This window comes from Stegostoma tigrinum, chromosome 39 (genome assembly GCF_030684315.1).
Source record: "Stegostoma tigrinum isolate sSteTig4 chromosome 39, sSteTig4.hap1, whole genome shotgun sequence".
Classification (NCBI taxonomy): domain Eukaryota; kingdom Metazoa; phylum Chordata; class Chondrichthyes; order Orectolobiformes; family Stegostomatidae; genus Stegostoma; species Stegostoma tigrinum.
In genome coordinates, this window is record NC_081392.1 from 4,832,727 (window position 1) to 4,852,311 (window position 19,585).

The 19,585-nt window shown below is 38.8% G+C and overlaps 2 protein-coding genes across 6 annotated transcripts in view; one reads left to right on the forward strand and one right to left on the reverse strand.

The window, feature by feature from the left end:
* LOC125447673 (ryanodine receptor 1-like) overlaps window positions 1–19,585 on the reverse strand; it is a 411,721-nt gene that overhangs the window by 210,433 nt on the left and 181,703 nt on the right. For all 5 annotated transcript variants that reach the window (XM_059641019.1, XM_059641018.1, XM_059641017.1 and 2 more), the window contains 2 exons: window positions 18,519–18,633; window positions 15,758–15,890 (listed from right to left, as the gene is read on the reverse strand). In XM_059641019.1, coding sequence (XP_059497002.1) covers window positions 15,758–15,890; window positions 18,519–18,633 — 248 coding nt within the window. The remainder of the gene's footprint in view (window positions 1–15,757; window positions 15,891–18,518; window positions 18,634–19,585) is intronic.
* Window positions 858–11,340, forward strand: msantd1 (Myb/SANT-like DNA-binding domain containing 1). Its single transcript, XM_048522320.1, has 3 exons — window positions 858–1,335; window positions 5,663–5,941; window positions 11,050–11,340. The coding sequence occupies exons 1-3, from the start codon at window positions 1,082–1,084 to the stop codon at window positions 11,306–11,308; spliced, it is 792 nt and encodes a 263-aa protein (XP_048378277.1). The 5' UTR covers window positions 858–1,081; the 3' UTR covers window positions 11,309–11,340.

Sequence of the window (19,585 nt, forward strand, 5' to 3'; positions counted from 1 at the left end):
TGGAGCGTCGAGCTCGTGCTCAAGCTCAATAAGATACCCCTCTCAAAGTGATCTCGCTCGCTCCAGATTTCTTCTAAAGCACTCAGGATTAGGAGCAAGCTTCTGAGTCAGACCCATGCTCATTGAACTATTGTAAAGCAAAGTTTTCTTTGCAAGAACTTAGAAGTGCAAGCAAAACTGCACATTTTAGCTGCCAAATTTGAACAGCAGTTGTTTTTAGCACTATATACCACAGATTTCAATTCTTTTGCTGTGTTTCATGACTTTGTCAAGCCACACTTGTGTCATGGACTGTTAGAATAAAGGTCTTCTACATCATTTTCATCAGGAAATCCCATTTGTCAGAAACACCCAAAAGCAACAGGATAAGTCATATTTAACTTCAAAAAATGAATCAGTTATATCTGATATAACTGCAGTACGTGTTGTATGTAGGCACCATATGTTGTAAAATTCGATCAACATTTCAAATACGGAAGTCCATGAGAATAGTATTTTGCAAAGCTAAATTACAGTATTTTTCTATTGACAATGACTGAAAGGGAGGACAATGTAGCTAGTCACATGGAATAAATCTATTTCAGGCTTTCAGCTCTAAATCACATTAATTAACACTTCCGACAGATGGTTAATTCAGAGGTTTCAACTGAGAGCTTTTAGAATTAAAGAGCAACCCTCAATACATAGGGAGAGCCAATTAAAAGCTTTTAGGCAAAGTAGCATCATCAGCTAGACCATTACTGATACAATGTTACCTTGGCAACAGCCACTTTACTGCAAGAGCTAACAGGCACCAGCTCAAAAAGCTTTAAGTATTTAAATACAGTACAGAATGCCAAAATCCTGCATCCTTGACAGACAGTACTATTCTAGAAGCTTTCATCCAAACGCTTTCACTTGAAAGAACTTGTGTTAGTCATTCATCACCAACCCTTTTATCTAAAACCTTTTGAATGTTTTCTAAAAAGGTTTTAGAAAAGCTTGCCAGAATCTAAAAGCTTTTCAATTAGTCATCAGTCATGAACTCTCAGAGATAAGATGTTTAAACCTTCCTCTCACGATATGTTGATGTTTTCCCAAAATGGCAGCTTGTAACAGTGGCAGCAGCAATTCAGCTGCTCAGATTGAGAAACCTAAGAGATCAAGTAACTGGACCGAGGTTGAAACAAGTGCTCTGATACGTATATGGAATGAATATTTATCAGACCTCCGAACAGCCAAGAGGAATGCAAAAGTATATGAAAAAATAGCTGAAGAATTTTTTGAAGCTACTGGGATAAGTCGTGATAAGGACCAAATCAGAACCAAAGTTACTAATTTGACCTTTCAGTACAGGTAAGCACTACATATGAATTGTAAAATATGACTAAACCTCAACTTCTTCGTTCTTTGAAGGTCTTATTTTTTGTAGTAATACAGTATGTTCATTAATATTATAAATAAATCAATCTCTCTACAAAATGATAAGTGCTGTTTTTACATTAAAGCATCTACAAAACTTTGCATGTAATGCAAGAGTTGGGAAGATATTCAGCCAGACTGTGGCTTAAATCAAGGATCTGCAATGCAGATTTAAATATATAGACTGTAAACACATTTTTTGGTCAAATTCATCTTCAGTACTCACTGGATTAAGAGATTCTGTCTTTGTGTTTCCCTAACTTTATTAGTCAAATTGTTCAACTGGTAATCTGTTGAATCAAGCAGCTCATTATCGGACAACCAAATGGAGAAACTGTGTGTTTTGAGCTCCGATATTATTTGACAGTCCGGACAGAATTTTCACTCCGCCATAAGGGCAGCACTACTGGAGGCAGGCAAGTGTTAGGATCTGTCCATCCAGCCAACATACCAGTGCCAGCCCACCTCGGGTCATTTTCCCAGAGTCAGATCACAACCTGAAGGACTACTCAAGTGCTAATTAAGGAAACATCAATGGCATTTCATTTATCAGAGATCAATTAGAATTATTCCATCACCGTTCAGGAGTCTTGCAGAATTGGCAATAGGCCAGCTGCCTTAAGATAGTTGTCCAGCAGCATCAGGGGACAGCAGTCCACAGAATGTTAAGAGGTCCTCTCCACACGTCTGATCCTTCAAGATGGTAACCCAGCAACGGAAGTCATATCTTCGATTGAAAATTTATAAGGTGATGCTGGTGCCTAATGGTGGAAGCATTCTCTCACACTCAAATTGGCATACTGCTGTTCCTTTAGAGCTGTAGGAGCAGCAGTAAGAAATTGAAAGATAGTCCAATGGCCTTGAATTGGATGCCCAGTACACTCAATAGCCAATTCAAAGAATGTGACTGTTTAAATATTGAATGGAATCAGAAACAGTAAAAATCTTTTCCCCAAAATGAGTTGCCTATTTATTGAGATGAGGAGGCGAGAAGGGAAAAGAAAACAATGTAAGTTATTTCACTGCAATTTGCTACTGAATTAGGTTCCTTAGGCCTAGTTTATGTATCGTGGGATCATCTGCCAACAAGGATGGTGAAAACAGAAACGATCAGTGAATTGAAAAGAAAACCGAATGGGCACCTGAAGCAAATAAACCTGCAGGTCTACAGGGATAGAGTGGTGCAATGGAACTGATTAGACTGCCCTACATAAAGTCTTGGACAATGCTGAGCTTCTGAAATGTTGTTGGAACTGCACTCACACAGACAAGTGGAGAGAATTTCATCATACCCCTCACTAGTACATTGCTTGGTGGCCATACAAGCTGTGTCAGTAAGAGCATTTAAGACAGAATTAAACATTCGAAGAAGAATACTCATCTGTGGAACTGACTAGGCAAATGGGATTGCAATAAGTCAGCTCTGATATACGGCTTGCACTGCTATGTAGAATGGACTAAAGTGGCCTTCTTTTGTGCTAATATTGTGCTTAATCATTATGTAATGTCCTAAGGCTAGGGTGAGGCTCTAGTTCTTAGAGGTAAATTTTCATTAGAGGCCCCTATATACCAGATAAAAACACTTTAATGACCGTTGTTTGAATTTTTGATACAATGAAGATACAGACGCATATCTCCATAAGGATCTGATTTTTTAAAAAAAAGTTTTGGCCACAGTCTTAATATAGTAAGTCCACATACTTTGGAATATCAGATGACAGATCCTTTTGTTCTTTTACTAAGATAGTCAATAGAAATCCACAAATTTCAAGATGTTTATGCACTTACCCGTTACTACTTGGTACTCTAGTTGTGTAATGCAAGGTACATGATATACTTATTTGTATTATTTATTTGATATTGAATATTACAATTTTAATCTGGTGGTATATTAGATTTTGTGTGTGTGTGTGTGTGTGCACGCGCGCGTGCACCCGTCTATTTCTCTCTCAAGGGGTTTATTGATTAATTTGTAAGTATTTCTGTAGTTATAGTGTTTTTTTTCTTTTAAAAAAAGTTTGAGACAGAGTCTCCAAGAACTAATTTTTTGTTTGTTTACATTGGGAAAGTTTGAGTGAATAAAGTGCACAGTGTAGAACATTAGACTTTCTGGTTGAAGATTCTAGCCTTGTTTGAAGCTCAGGGGGAAAACAGAAAGAAACCTTTCAGTTTTAGTTTTAGGTTAAGGCAGCTCTGCAGTGTTCTTTGCTGAAGATGGATGTGTAAAGCTGTTGTTCCCAAGGAGGGATGAAGATAGTTTAGATATAATTTTTAAAAAACACCCCAGAGTGAACAGTTTAGTAATAGTTTCAGACCAGAAGTGTTTGGGTAAACCGCAAAGAGGTTAGGTGAACTTGAGAAAGTGTAAACTCAAATGAATAACGGCTCCAGGAAGAAGCTATCCGAATCTCCTGACCGGGAGTTGAAGACAGAGTTAAATTAAGCATTAGAGATGTTAGATGAGGAGATTCTCTCTGGAGAGAGTACTGGAGAATGATTCTCTTTGGATTATATTTTTGACCATATATTTAAAACACTCTAAACAGCTACATAGTTTGGCTTATTTAATTTTGTTTTTTTGTTTCTTTTATGTAGTTGTTCTACTCATAAAACACAAATCTGCTATATGGCATGCTTATGTTTCAGTGTAAGATCATCTTATTAAACCCGAATAAAAATGAAATACGATTTATCAAGCCAAATGTTAGTCCAGTAATAACTCCAGCTGGGAAAATAACAGCAGGAAATCAATTAAGAAAATCAGTATTATCTGAGTAACTGGATGTGAGTTAATGCTAACAATTGTGTTATGAATGTTGGGCTTTAGGAAACGGTTATGAGTTAACATGTCCCCTTTAACTTAAGGGGAAACAAAAGTTCTGGAAAGGAGGATGGTGAGGTTATACTACAAGCCTCTACCCAAAGACATAACCATGTGATCTGGTTGTCATAGGAAAGAAACAAACCTGTTAAAATCAAGTGACAATTTTCACAACCAGTTTAGTTTTTTTAAAACACAGAAAAAGAGACAAAGTAGATACTATTGTGGGGAAAGCAAAGCTGATACAGTTGTGACAAGCAGAAAAAGACTGTTTTGTGTCAGAAACCAAACAGAATAACTATGCTGGCATGTTTTCTGTTCCAAAGAAGGGGGACAGAATCAACATGTTGTTTGGAGATTTAAGAAAAAGGGCACACTGAGGTGGGCTGTGCTGATTAAAGTCAGATCTGAAATATTCAGGCTTAGTGCCAAGACTGCCACAGGGCATTAGAAGTTTCGACCTAGTGTGGCAAAGTGAAGAAAGCCTAGTGAAGAGTTGGGAGTTATTCTAGACTTGGTCTTATAATACAAACTTGTCAGAGGTGCAGTGTATAAGGCAAGAAATTATAACGCACATCTTGATTGAGTTAGTTTGTTAATGTAAAAGATCGTTTTCTTTAGCTTGTTAGGCAATTAATGCAATATGCAATGAATGCTGACTTTAGTTTGCTAGTTGGGAGAAAAAGCTTAAAATAGGAAATCGTGTCCTTTGAGCATTTTTTTTGGTTGCTGAGAAATTAATTTCTTTTCAAAGGTTTTTAGTGTCCATGGGGACCGTAACATAGGACCATCTCTGACTCCCTTTCCTGTAATTGCGGGTGGTGGCTTCTGAGTTGTCAAGCATTCCAAGAGCTAGTAAGCAGCCAATCAGCCAGAATTAATGCCAGGCTTCTGCTCCTGACACAATGCACGGTTGGGACTCCTTACTCCATGAATTCTAATTTTGAGAAATCAAATTTATCCAAGCGTGACTCTGCAATATAACCAAAGATATTTCTTTTATGACAGGTCAAAATATTAAGCAGATTGTCAGATCAATTATTCTGACCTGGTTCTTATTACAACATATGTTATTTACCTCTGCATGTCATGCAAAAAATGTCATTGATTTATCAGTCATTTATTGCAGATTTCAAAAAAAATGTGAAACATATGCATTGAATCAGAAATGACTATTTCTTTATACTGTTTACAGCTATCAAGTGACAAAATTCCACTTAAAATTCATTTAACAGTTACAGTTAATTTCCATTGTGCAACTCATTCTGAAACCCTTTCTTCTCAGGGAGAGGTTGGTTTTCTCTCAACATATGAATCAGTAATGTTTCCACCTTGTAACTGTGATGCAACAGTCCATTATAATTAGTGAAAGTACAGTACTAAAGTTGTTTGTTTCCTCAGTTATAATTGTTTCAAATTAATACCTCATCTTTCAATTAGAAAACTCAAAGCTACATGTGGAAATGTTGCCTCATCTTCGTATTGGCCATATTATGAAGCTATCCACAGGATGCTTGCTCAGTTCCCTGGACAGGATGAAATCAATATATCTGACAGTGTACTACAGATTCCTTCAGTTTCCAAATCAGAAGCTCCTTCATCCCCGCAAAAACAAACTTCACTTCCGAACTTATCTGATGATGTCTTGATATCCGAGGGAAGTTCTTATGAATCTGAGCTCGTGGAAAATTCATCCAGTTTTCATTCTTCACAACTCAGGTGAGACAAATATAGTGTATTACAGGTTAAATTGAAAGTAATGTAACTTGGGTGTCTTTGACTTTACTCTCAACCAACATCCATGGACCCTAGAGATAACTGGTCACTTGCATTCTCAATCCTTGTTAAAAGAATTCTGCTTGGCAAACATTATTTGCATTTGGTTAAACTAGTAATAAAATTTAATTGCACTCAGCAGAATAAATAGCAATCTTAAAATCTACTAATATACTTTCTAATTGCTAATTTCCCCCAACATTCCCTTCACCCATGTTTCTCTCCTCCTCTGGAGAATTTTGCAAAGCAGGCTGACAAATAATTTGAGTAGAAAACAATCGAATAGTCAAAACTGGTGGATTAAACTTAATTCCTAAATGGAAATTCTTCGAACTAATGTTATTTGATGCCAGTATTCCTAAATTCCCAATCCTAACAGCCAGCTGACAAAAATTCTCTCAAAGAACACCACATTTTTACAATTCATAATAAGCCTAACGCAATTAACTAAATTTACATTTATGCCTGTTTAACAGTCCTCCTGAAGTTCTCATGGTGTCATTAATATTTTTCACAAAATGAAAATGCATTGTAAATTTGACCAATAATTTTAGTAACGTTTTATGGAACATGAGATATTACCGAATTTAGCATCATCATTTACCGCACACTAGATAAAGTAAAACTAAACTGAATTAATATCCGAGCGAAGAAGTGTTTAACCTAGAACATAAAAACAGGAGTATGGAAGGCCATTTTTGTCCATTGCATCAGACATTCATATTTATGGCCTGGACTCTGGTTAGCCAATTTGTGGGTCTCTCTCATTTCAGGACTAACCCACTTAATCCAATCACTGTTTAACTTTCAATTTCTCTAAACCTTTCTTGAATATTTAATCCAATCTGTATTCATTTAACTGTTCCCTATGAGTTCATGTTTTCTAACAGGAAACAAGTAATTCTTAAACAGATTGTGCAACATAATTTAGTCACATTGTCTTGCTTTCCCTGGTTTTACAAAATGGTTAATTCCCTTCCTGACCTCAGTCTTGTCATCTTCAGTCTATTAATAATTTTATTTTGATAAAAGGATTTAATAAAAAATATTTATAACCCACACTACAATTCAAGCATTTAAACTTCAGATGAGGGAATAGAGAGATGTGTGTTATGGCTGTCCTTTGAAGTGATCTAGAATTGGATCTTAGCCATTTTTCACTTAAATCAGTGAATGTGTGACTTCACAAGGCTTGAGGCACTATTCCCATTTTTCAAGGATGAATATGAGATTACTCTGATATTACAAATTTGCAAGACACATGGATTAAAGAATATTAAAGCCAATTTCTGCCTTGTTGTCCACAACTGTCAGTCCAGTGAAACCAGACCCCTTTCCTTATTTTCTTCTATTTCTGTACCTGAACATGGGAAGGTGGGTTAGGTTAATTTCATATGCATTCAGATTTCTAGGGCTATATTGAATGATTAGTCACAAACACCCGTGATGATGTAGCAGGATTGCTGCTGAGTGGCTCGAGAGATTGCCAGACTGTTAATGGAACCAAGGCCATACAATCGCAAAACATAGTAGCAGAATTCAGTCATTCAGCCCATCATGTCTTCTCTGATATTTAATCACGGATGCTGTTTCACAACACCATTTGTGTGTGCTCCTTGATTCCCTTACCAAATTGAGAATCTCTGCCTTAAACACACTCAATGACTTGGCCTACGTGGCCCTCCATAGCAATGAGTTCTGCAGATTGGACACGCTCTGACTTAAGAAATTCCTTCTCATCTCAGTTTTAAAGGATCATCCCTTCACTCTGAGGCTGTGCCCTCAGGTCCTATTCTCTGTTATTCATGGAAACATCTTCATGTTCATTCTATCCAGGCCCCTCAGTCTTTCAGTGATATCAGTAATTGCTACTGCTTTAGGATGCAAACAATCATTGTGCCTAAAAACCGTAACAGTGAATAGGTTGGGAAAGTTGTTGGATATCTGATATCTAGTCTGCCACTATTTGTTTGTGGATGGCAGGAAATGATTTGTCAACAGCAATTACAGCGGTGATGAGAGGAATATCAACAGTATTGAGATTATTTTTGAGGTACCTCAGAGTTGAATATGCTGTACGCAGGCAAGTTCAATTCTGTTGTACTTTCTGTAATACTCAATTTGAAATGTTTTGCCCGTGGGTTGAATGCTTGAAACGGAGAGTACAAGATAAATACCAAGAGTAGTTCTGCAGAATCCTTACAGGCTATTTCCCTACAGGAAACAGGCTATTTGGCCCAACAGGTCCACACCAACCCTCTGAAGAGGTCCACCCCCTTCTCTATCCCTGCATTTTGCATGGTTAATACAACTAACCTACATATCCCTGAACACTATGCGTAAGTTAGCACTGCCAGTCCACCTAATTTGTACGTCTTTGGACTGAGGGAGTACTGTCATTGTATTGAGGTACTGTAGAGTGGAAAAGCTCTATGAAGGAAAGTTTAATTTTTTTTCCAAAATATTTTGCTTTGTTGGTTGGAGAAGTTGCAGCTGAACTCAAGTTTTTGGTTTTTATTCCACACGTGCCCCCGACACCCCCCCAACCCCCAATAGTGATTGGCAAAAATGTTCGAATGTAGCATATTTTTGGGAAAGAAAGAAAAATGGCAACAAGCAAAGGTATATCATGATAAGATCATTACCAGAAGAACTACCAACAGACTCAGGTTGTTTGGCCCCTTGAACTTGCTTCATCAATGAATAAGATCATGGCTGATCCTGGCCCTGACTACCATCCCTGCTTGGCACCCCCACCCCTCACCCCCTAATCCTCAACACCCTTTGTTGGTCAGATCTGCATGGTGACAATAAGGTTCACTGTGATAGTGTGGGAGATTCCTGGCACATCATTACGGAAAAAGTATATACCGAAAGCTTGAGTTCGGCTGCAAAACTCACTTTCTCTAGCCAGCAAAGAAAAGATGTTTATTCCAGGATGGGCTGGATTTGAATCTATCAGTTTCCAGCCCAGAGTCAAACACCATTTCATCCTCCAAATTGCAAATGATTTTGTAATGATGCCCAAACAGCAGGTGGCCAAAAGCTCAAAACTGCTTCAGGTATTTTTATTGAAGTTCTCTTCCATGGCCAGATTTTCTATTGAAGAGATTTCAATTATGCAACAATTTAACATATCACTAATAGTACTGCTTTTACGTTGGGGAGGCAATGGCATAGCGCTAATGTCACTTGTTACAATTCTCATTGATTCTTTTCAATATTTTATTTTTTTTAAATAAACGTTTGGTTTTGGAGCTGTGAAGTATGAGCTAACAGCTGAAAGTGACCTTTGGACTGTGATCTGCAGCTTGTAGTGAAACCAAAAGAACAAACAAGCTGTTATTTGTTTGAGACCAAGCCTAAAAGTTAATTGAAAGTTGTCCCTTCTTTAAAAGAAAGTTCGCCAGAGATGCTTTGACTTCAGAGTGGCAGTATGCTCAACTAGAATGCAAATGTTTGGTCATTACAAGGTCAGTACCTGGGAATTGGTTCCAGCAAGTTACGCTCAAGAAGTTCGCACATGTTGAGTGTTAACTGGGACCTTAAAAGGATATGATCAGTCTGGCAGGGAGATACCAGAGTTGGGAATGGTTTTTCAACTGTGCTTAAGTTAAAAGGATCCCAAACTGTCACTTCACGGCATGAACAGTCTACTTAACTTGCAAAAGCTATAGGATTGATCTTTGATTGCTTTGTGATTTGTCCTCTCATCACCAACTGGTTAAAAGTTCAGAGAAGCTTAGAGAATTCTCAGTGTGGAAACAGGTCATTCAGCCCATCAAGTCCACACCAACACTCTGAACAGCATCCCACCTCCCACACCCTACACCTGTAACCCTGCACCTCCCATGGCTAATCCACCTGACCTGTACATCTTTGGACAGTTAGAAGAAACTGAAGCACCTGGAGGAAACCCACGTAGGCACGGAAAGAATGTGCAAACTTCACATAGACAGCGTGAGGGTGGAACTCAGCCCAAGTGCATGGTGCTATGAGACAGCAGTGCTAATCACTGAGCCACCGTGCTGCCCTGAGAGACTAGAATCTCAGTTATAAGAATTAAATGAATATTCCTCAGAGCCTACTTGAAGCTTGCATCTGTACTGTCAGAAACCAAGACATATTCCCATATGCCAGTGATGTTACAGATCGCTTGCTTCAGTAAAATGGTCAGTTACATCGCATTTATTATTCCCTTTTGATTTATCCCTTAACTGTGTTTGTTGGTTTGTCTGTCTGTCTTTGTGTGAGAGAGGGGCTAGAATTACAGAAAGAGGGTCTGAAATTTAGGCATTGTAATTAATTAATTACGCTGTGTTTTAACTGCTAGGCTAAAGCTTCTGTACTATTAAATTGTTAAGTCCTTGTTAATGCTATAAACCTGGTGTCTAGTAGCGATTATTCACAAAGTCTGGTACTAGCTATTCAAAAAGTCTGGTTATATACCATTGGGTCAATTTTTAAAGCGTTATTAAAGGTTTTAATTATTCTGTGTTATGAACACAGAGGTAGGGAGAATTTGATTCCACTGTCAGTCTCTCTGTCGTAATATACCGAATTAGCCATACAGAGTCCCATCTAATGTTCTGGGATTGTTTTTACCTCGGGTTGGAAACTCACCATGGCAGATGGTGAAATTTAAATGTAAGTAAACTTAAATTTTAAAAACCTTGGAAGTAAAAGTAAATTTAACGGTGAACATGTAAACACTAACCACTGCTGGTCTTTACAATCAGGTTCATGAGAGTCCTTTAGGAAAGTATTCTGCTGTCCTTGCCTAGTTTCTATCTACAAGTGACTCCAGCCCCAGTACAATGTTCTTGCATCTCAACTGGCTCTAAAATAGTCTAGCAAGCCACTCAGCTCAAGGGCAATTAGGAATGGGCAACGAATGTTAGCACAGTCAGTGATGCCAAAACCCCTAGAAATTAGTTTTGATGGCATCAGCTTGGAATACATGAACAAGCAGTTATAAATTAAGCAGTGAATCTGTAATTTAATGCATACTTTGTAGAGAAGTACTTTGCATCTCCATTTTATCATTACAGATATGAATCACAACCAATTAAAAAGAGGAAAACATCAAATGCTGACTTACATAAGAAGCGTATAAGACTAATGGAATCAATGCTGGAAGAACAAAAGAAAATCAGTGCAGCTGTGGAAGAAACAAATCGAGAGGTGCAAAGAATCCTTGATCAACAAACTCTCTTACTAAATCAAAGCTTGCAGCTGCAGAAGCATATGTTACATTTGTTGGAAAAAGTAGTTTGCCAGCATGGTGGAAATAAAACAAGTGTTTTTTAGTACACAGACAGCAAGAACTGTGGATGCTGGAGTCCGAGATAACAAAGTGTGGAGCTGGAGGAACACAGCAGGCCAGGCAGCATCATTAGAACAGGAAAATTGATGTTTTGGGTCGAGACCCTTCTTCAGAAATGTTGAAGAAGGGCCCCAACCCAAAATGTCAACATTCCCACTCCTCTGATGCTGCTTGGCCTGCTGCGTTCCTCCAGCTCCACACTGTGTTATCTGTTTTTTTTAGTATAGTCTGCCACTATTTAGGTATCTCATTTATAAATTAAAGGTGGCGAAAATGAGTATGTATATAGTCAATTACATGTAATACGTCCAAGGTTTTAAATTTAGCGTTCTTATACTTAGCACAAATGCATCGTCAGGAAAATCATTTTTACCAGATAAAAACAGGACACCTAGCAATTGTCTCCACTGCAACGTTGACCCCCGCCCCACCAGCACCACCACAAAGAGAGTAGGGGAAATATATGATCTATTAGTGGAGAGGCGTGAATGCTAATCCATCAAGGTTTAAAAACAAACTACTCTCCTATTTTTCCTTTCTTGAGTCACTGATATATAATGGGTCTACTGAGGATCTGTGTATATCCACATCTTTAAGACAGTTAGTGAAAAATTTGAAAGTTAATGTGAAATGGAAATAATAGCCATGATTAAGTACATCACAATGAATTACATATATTTGAAGGAGTTACTGCCTAACACAGCGATTAATTAACACTAGCAAAAATAAAGATTTCCCTATTTATTTCAGTTGATGTCAGATAGTTTGAACAACTGGAAAATCCCATTATTTTGTGGTGAAATTGCTTTGTGATAAGCCCTGCACAAAGGTGACTGCATACCATCACAAGTATCATATCGAATGTAACTTGGTGAAAGGTCTTCAAACTAAGTGTTAAGTGTTTCTCTCCACAGATGCTGTTTGAGCTACCGAGTTTTTCCATCAGGTTTTTTCCAACATTATGATTTTTTCTGGTTGTTTTAATGTCTTTGTTCAGTTGGATGAAGAGGTTGTTTGTTGGCTGGAATTGATTATTAAAGGTGTTAATTTCCATGTATGAAGGCAGTGGAATAACTTCTTTAAATGTTGGTTTGGCCATTTAAAAGAAGCTAACGGAAGAAGCAACAATACTCAAGTCATTAACATCTCAGCTCACAAGGCACAAAATCTGTTCAACTGTGGGTCTATGTGCTAAAGTTTCAGGAAACAACTGTAATGTTAAAGACATCCCACACCAGAAGTCACATTGCTGTTTCTTAGTTTTGTATTCCTGTAAGGAAGCTGAACCAAAATTTCCCTATCCGGCTATGACATGCTTTAAATCAACAACTTCAACTTCAAGAATTTCCACTGATCATAAGGGTTTAAAAGCACTCTCAAGTGGATATATTATCTTTTTGTGAACTGATAACACAATTAATGTTTTACTACAGTATATTCTTCGGGCTCTTGTGGCACAGTGGTACTGTCTCCACCTCTGAGCTAAAGGCCTGGGTTCAAGCCCCACCTGCTCCAGAGGTGTGAAAAACATATCTACACAGGGTGATGAGGAAAATATCAACGGTATGCTTTTTTGATATCTTATTACATCTAACTGGTTATATTTACCGCATTGCCTGTAAATAAATCTGACCAAGTCATTTTAATTCCTTTGCTTGTGTGGTATTTTTCTTGTCTTTTGCAAGGGAGAGGAAAAGGTAAAGTCACCAGACATATCAGACCATTGGGCTGCTCCCACATTACAGAGGGATGATTGGTAGTGCTTTAAAGGCTGAGAAAGAAAGTCCTTCATGGTAACATCAGCTGGTTTAGGAATTGAACATACACTCTGGCACCACTCTATACTGCAAACCTGCCGACTAACCAAGTGAGCTAAGAGAATGGGGGTATGAGATCCTATTAAATCAGTATTAAAAACCATTGGAGAAAACTATAACAGGTAAATAATTATTGCACTAAATTAGGGTTAATAAACTTTCGAATAATATATCAACATGGTTATGAGCAATATATCAACTGGATGCAGAATTGGCATGTCCAATAGAAGACAGAGGGTGGCAGAAGATGGAAAGTATTCAGCCTGGAGTCGGTGACCAGTGGTGTTCTGCAGGGATCTGTTCTGGGACCTCTGCTCTTTGTGATCTTTATAAATGACTTGGATGAGGAAGTGGAAGGGTAACTTAGTAAGCTTGCCGATGACATGATGGTTGGTGGAGTTGTGGGTAGAGTGGAGGGCTGTTGTAGGTTGCAACAGGACATTGACAGGATGCAGAGCTGGGCAAAGAAGCAGCAGATGGTTTTCAATCTAGAAAAGTGTGAAGTGATTCATTATGGAAGGTCGAATTTGAACGCAGAATAAAGGGTTGATGGCAGGATTCTTGGCAGTGTGGAGGAACAGAGGAATCTTGAGGTCCACGTCCATAGATCCCTCAAAGCTGCTACACAAATTGATAGAGTTGTTAAGAAGGCATATGGTGTGTTGGCTTTCATTGGCAGGGGGATTGCATTTAAGAGCTGTGACGTTATGTTGCAGCTCCATAAAACCCTGATTGGACCACACTTAAAATATAGTGTTCAGCTCTTGTCGCCTCATTATAGGAAGGATGTGGAAGCTTTAAAAAGGGTGCAGAGGAGATTTACCTGAATGCTGTCTGGACTGGAGGGCAGGTCTTATGAGGAAGGTTGAGGGAGATAGGGCTTCACTCATTGGAACGAAGACGGATGAGAGGTGACTTGATAGAGGTGTACAAGACGATGACAAGCATAGATAGAGAGGATAGGCAGAGACTTTTTCCCAGAGCGGAAATGACTATTACGAGGGGGTATAATTTTAAGGAGCCTGGAGGAAGGTATAGGGAAGATGTCAGAGGAAGGATCTTTACACAGAGAGTGGTGGGCGCATGGAATTCTCTGCCAGCAATGGTAGTGGAGTCAGATACAGAAGGGACATTTAAGCAACTCTTGGATAGGAACATGGATGATAGTAAAATGTAGGGCATGCAGGGTAGTTTGATCTTAAAGTAGGATAATAGGTCAGCACAACATTGGGGGCTAAAGGGCCTGTACTGTGCTGTATTGTTCTATGTTCTATGATTTGTGGGGGTCTGTGGGAAGGGAAGAAAGTAGTGATAAATCATATTTGAACCAGCACACTGTAATGAATGGAGTACTGCAAAGATTAGCGTTGGGATCACAGCAGTCTAAATAGTAACTTAGAAGCCAGGCCTCCATTACAGGCATTAGTATTAGGAGATGAATAACCTCCTGACTCTACAACCTCATCTTAGCCATCAAAGAGCTTGTATATTTTGTTTCCATACCAACATGGATTGGAATTTAGCCTGCTGCCTCGGAAGGCAGACACAACGCTGCAACAGAGGCAGCAGGACTGTTTGTAAGGTTAGAAGTCCCAAATCCATTTACTCGATCACCAGCCTAGTTCTGTTGACTTCTGGTCAGCTCTGAACCCTCCATGTACACCCTCTTCCATGCCCTCTGAATGTTCCTTCTAAGTTTCTTGCCCCCTTGCTGCCTTCAGTGCGCTTTCTGAAACAGTGTGACAATTTCCAACCTATTCCCACTTCCTTAGGTTGAAAGATTTGTTGGTGAGCACTTCTAGGATGGAGGTAGGATTGTAGAATCAGGAGAATTCACAATCCGTCATCTCACTTGAATCCCACCTACATGAAAATCTGGCCTTATGAGTTCATGTGCTGAGGAGTTAGGGTGACCGTGAGAAATGGTTGTCAGTAGGCCCCTGGAGGACTCAGTTAAGGACAGTTTTTCCAATTCCAGGCTCAATAGTCATAACCAGTGCCATCAGGAGGCATCTCTGCAACAGGAAAGGTAACCACCATGTATGTCTGGTGCAGAGTTTACTAGATAACTGATGTAATCCCCAATGTAGTTATGCCATTCCTTTTCCAGAATGCTACATATAGTTCAGTGAGGTGGTCTTGTTGGAGAAACCATGTAATCCTAAAAATCAGATGAAGATTCTTGATTGCAGCGTGCCTTACAAAACAAACAGGTTACAGTGGCCATTTGAGTAAACACTGGAGAGGTTATTGCATTGCTATAAAGCAACACATTGGACATTGGAAAACATTCGTTTTTGAAAGAATTTGAAACTTAAATCAGAATGCTAATACGGTACAACAAAAACAAAACCCAGCCTCAACCAAGTAATAGTTTGAACAAAATTAGTTTCACTGATTTGTAGTTCAAAACGTTCCCAAAGGGTGAAAGGGAGCTGTATGAAATCACTAAATTTTATGAAAAAGAAGCAAATCATAATGTAGCATCTGAAATTTGAACTTGCCAGTTAAACAGATGGAACATTTTCTGACATGAAATATGCCTTTGCAGAAGTCAGTCATTTTTCTACACATGACAGTAGCAGTCGCCATTATCTTTCAGCAGCAGTTACTTACCGAGCCCAATGCCACTATTATCTAGTAGGTAGCTTAAATGGTCAAACATAGCTCTCTGATTCTGGCGACTGATGCGACAGAAATAGCACAGGAAACGGCAGCAATTTGTAACCATCCTGGGAAACCGTATCTCCTACAAAAACAGGGTATACGTATCTCGGTGAAAGCTTAATGAGCAGGTTTCATATATATAAAACTCATTTACATGCACATGCTATTATCATAATAAACATTCATTAAAAAGTGAAGGACAGTTGAGTTTAACGATCATAGCTTTGGAGTTACATGTATCAACAATTCCACTGATGTCCCTTTGTCAGTATCAATGTAAGAGACTACATGGAACTATTCAAAGAATAGCAAAGGCCTTTAAAGTATCCTGCTGAATGCAGTTATGCTGTACCTGAAAATAACCAAAATATACACAATTAGGTTATTAGCCCTATTTGCTATTCGTGGGACCACAATGCACATTACCCATTACGAGTGACCTGCACATTGTTAGCAATTTGTGATATTGATGATTAGAATAATTATTTTTCTCTTGTCTTTCTCCATAAACAAAACAGAAGCATGCCACTTCTGCAGTCTATAAAGAGCAGCTGTAGAAAATAAAAAAGACATTTCCACAATTTAGTGCTCACAAAAGAAAGTGACACCCGCAAGTAGCAAATATTGGGAAACACCAAGCACAAACACCCGATTTGAAGAATTATCAGTTGCCAGTTGGAAATGTCTAATGTAGTACAAATTATTTGTCAGGCCTGCGAGAGTTCATATTTTATTAATGCACAATTTAAAAGTGGTGACTTCAACTGTGGCAATTTTTTTAAAGGGTCCTAGCAGCAGTTGTAAATGGACTTCCTGTATTCTCATTTTAAAAGTTTCAGTAGAAATAGAATCACAAAACCACCATCCATTTGGGATTTTAGAACATCTTCTAATCCATCAATTAAGGCAACAGTGATTTACTGATTAATATTCTAAAAATTAGGTGAACCATTAAACAGGACAGGGACTAAAATAAAACCAAGAGAAATCAAAAGTGAACAGGAAAATTAAAGAAGGGACTATAGAGATTAGAACACGCAATAAAATTAGACAATGAAGTAGAAAGAATAACAAGCAATGTCTAATTGCTTTTCAAAGGTTTGCAATGCCTTCTGAAGGATGTGTGAGGTGCAAAATGTGAGCAATATCAAACCATTTTATAACATCCCCAAATCTGTTAACAGAATTAAAGGTGTTGGTTATAAAATTCTAACTTAGAACACCAACACACCCACACTTTGTGTTTATTCAAAATTCCCCTCATTTGTTTTCATGAGGATCTTGAACTATTTGAAATAAGGTGGGAAAGTGCCAATGGTTTAGTTCATAACTGTTCAGCAGTAATGTTGTTGCAAGGTAAGAGTACTAGGACGGGAGAGTACTGTGAAGGTTGCACATTTACAAAAAAAGTTCTGAAAGCAGTTCCATCAGCAATATTTAAGATGTAGCAATGTATTTCTAACTTAGGTCAACATGAACTCAGTGCCCCAGAAAGTTGTAAGCATCTGGTGGCAGATTCTGTTTAATATACTTTAAACAAATATAAAATACTGCTATGATAAAAGCAAAATACAGCGGATGCAAATTTGGAATAAAGTGGTGGCCGTGTAACCACTAATTGTTAGAACATACAACAGTACAGCACAGTACAGGCCCTTTGGCCCACAATGTTGTGCCGACCTATTATCCTACTAAGATCAATCTCCCCTGCATATAACATTTTACTATCCTTCATGTGCCTATCCGAGAGTCGCTTAAAAGTCTCTTAAAGTATCTGACTCCACTACCACTGCCAGCAGCGCATTCCACACACCCATCTCTCTCTGTGAAGAACCTACCTCTGACATCTCCCCTCCACCTTCCTCCAACCACCTTAAAATTATGTCCTCTTGTAATAGTCATTTCCACTCTGGGAAAAAGTCTCTGACTATCAACTCTATCTATGCCTCTCACCATCCTGTACACCTCTATCAAGTCACCTCTCATCCTTCATCGCTCCAATGAGAAAAGCCCTACCTCCTTCAACCTTTCCTCATAAGACCTGCCCTCCAGTCCAGGCAGCATCCTGGTAAATCTCCTCTGCACCCTCTCTAAAGCTTTTACATCTTTCCTATAATGAGGTGACCAGAACTGAACACAATATTCCAAGTGTGGTCTAACCAGAGTTTTATAGAGCTGCAGCAAAACTTCACAGCTCTTAAACTCAATTCCCCTGCCAATGAAAGCCAACACTCTATACTCCTCGTTTACAACCCTCTCAACTTGGGGAGCAACATTGAAGGATCAATAGACGTGGACCCCAAGATCCCTCTGTTCCTCCACACTGCCAAGAATCCTGCCATTAACCCTGTATTCTGCATTCAAATTCAACCTTACAAAATGAATCACTTCACACTTTTCTGGGTTGAATTCCATCTGCCACTTCCTTGCCCAGCTCTGCATCCTGTTAATGCCCTGTTGCAACCTACAACAGCCCTCCACACTGTCCACTACTCCACCAACCTTCATATCATGTTGTAAAAACACATCTAATTCAGCAGCAGTCTGTAGAGAAGGAAATCTGCCAGCCTTACCTGGTCTGGCTTACATGTGACTCCAGGCCTACAGCAACGTCAATGACTCTTAATTGCCTGGTCCTGGCCTAGTGGGTAATACCCATATTACATGAATGAATAAAACTTAATATTTACAGTTTAAAACATGAGGATACCTTTGAATCACCACCTCCCAACACATTCACCATTACTTCCATTACAGTTTCATGCATGCCCAAAGCACGCATTAAGTTTGGATGTTGATAGAAGACTTTATTGTTCATAATGTTTCTGCAAAGACAAAGATAAAACTTCATTAAATAAATTGCAGTGTTACATGAATAATTAACAGCATCGGTACATTTTAAAATGGCTGTAAAATCATGGCAGACAAAAGGCTGTAAACCAGTGATCATGTTGGTCAGAGTTGCCAGGTGATTTACTTTGAGGAAAAGCTCTTGCACCTCCAGAACTATTCAGCAAGAGCTGGAATCCAACTCCCAGCACTATGCTTTACATAGTTTTGGGGAGCAAAGAGTAGAAATTTACTGGGATAGGTTCCAGTTTTGAGGGAATACTGGATAGCCCGGAAAAACTCAGTTGTCCTTTCAACAACGGAGGAGGGTAGATAAGATTGCACGGAGACCTTTAAATTCATTAAGGGTTTAAATGGAGTAAAATAAGGTGAACAATAAACAAGAACTGAGGATGCTGTAAATTTGAAACAAGATCAGAAATTACTGGAACAACTTGGCAGATCTGGCAGCATCCGTGGAGAGAAAACACAATGTTTCAGAACAGTTCTGAAGAAAGGTCACTGGATCCAAAATGGTGACTCTGTTTTCTCTCTACAGATACTGCCAGACCTACTAAATTTCTCCAGCAATTTCTGTTCTTGTTTAAAATAAGGTGAAATTCTTTCCAATGAAATACTTTACTTTCCTATCATCAAATCATTGTTTTCTCTTTTCTTTCACGAATTACCGCCAGTAAATCACCCTTGTTTCCAAATGAATACTTTCCATGCATAGCCCGTTGATAGTAACACAAACCATTAAAGGTGAGGGAGAAGTTGGGTGGGGGCGGCTAAATCAAAATTGCACTGAAGTGGAAATAATTCCCCTGTGGTGCCCGGCTCTCTCTAAAGGCATCAAGGAGCAGACCCATGAAGGTAACATCTGATTTGTCCACATCCCCGCACACCCCATTCCCAATGATCAGGAGGTGGGGCGCAAGGCCAATC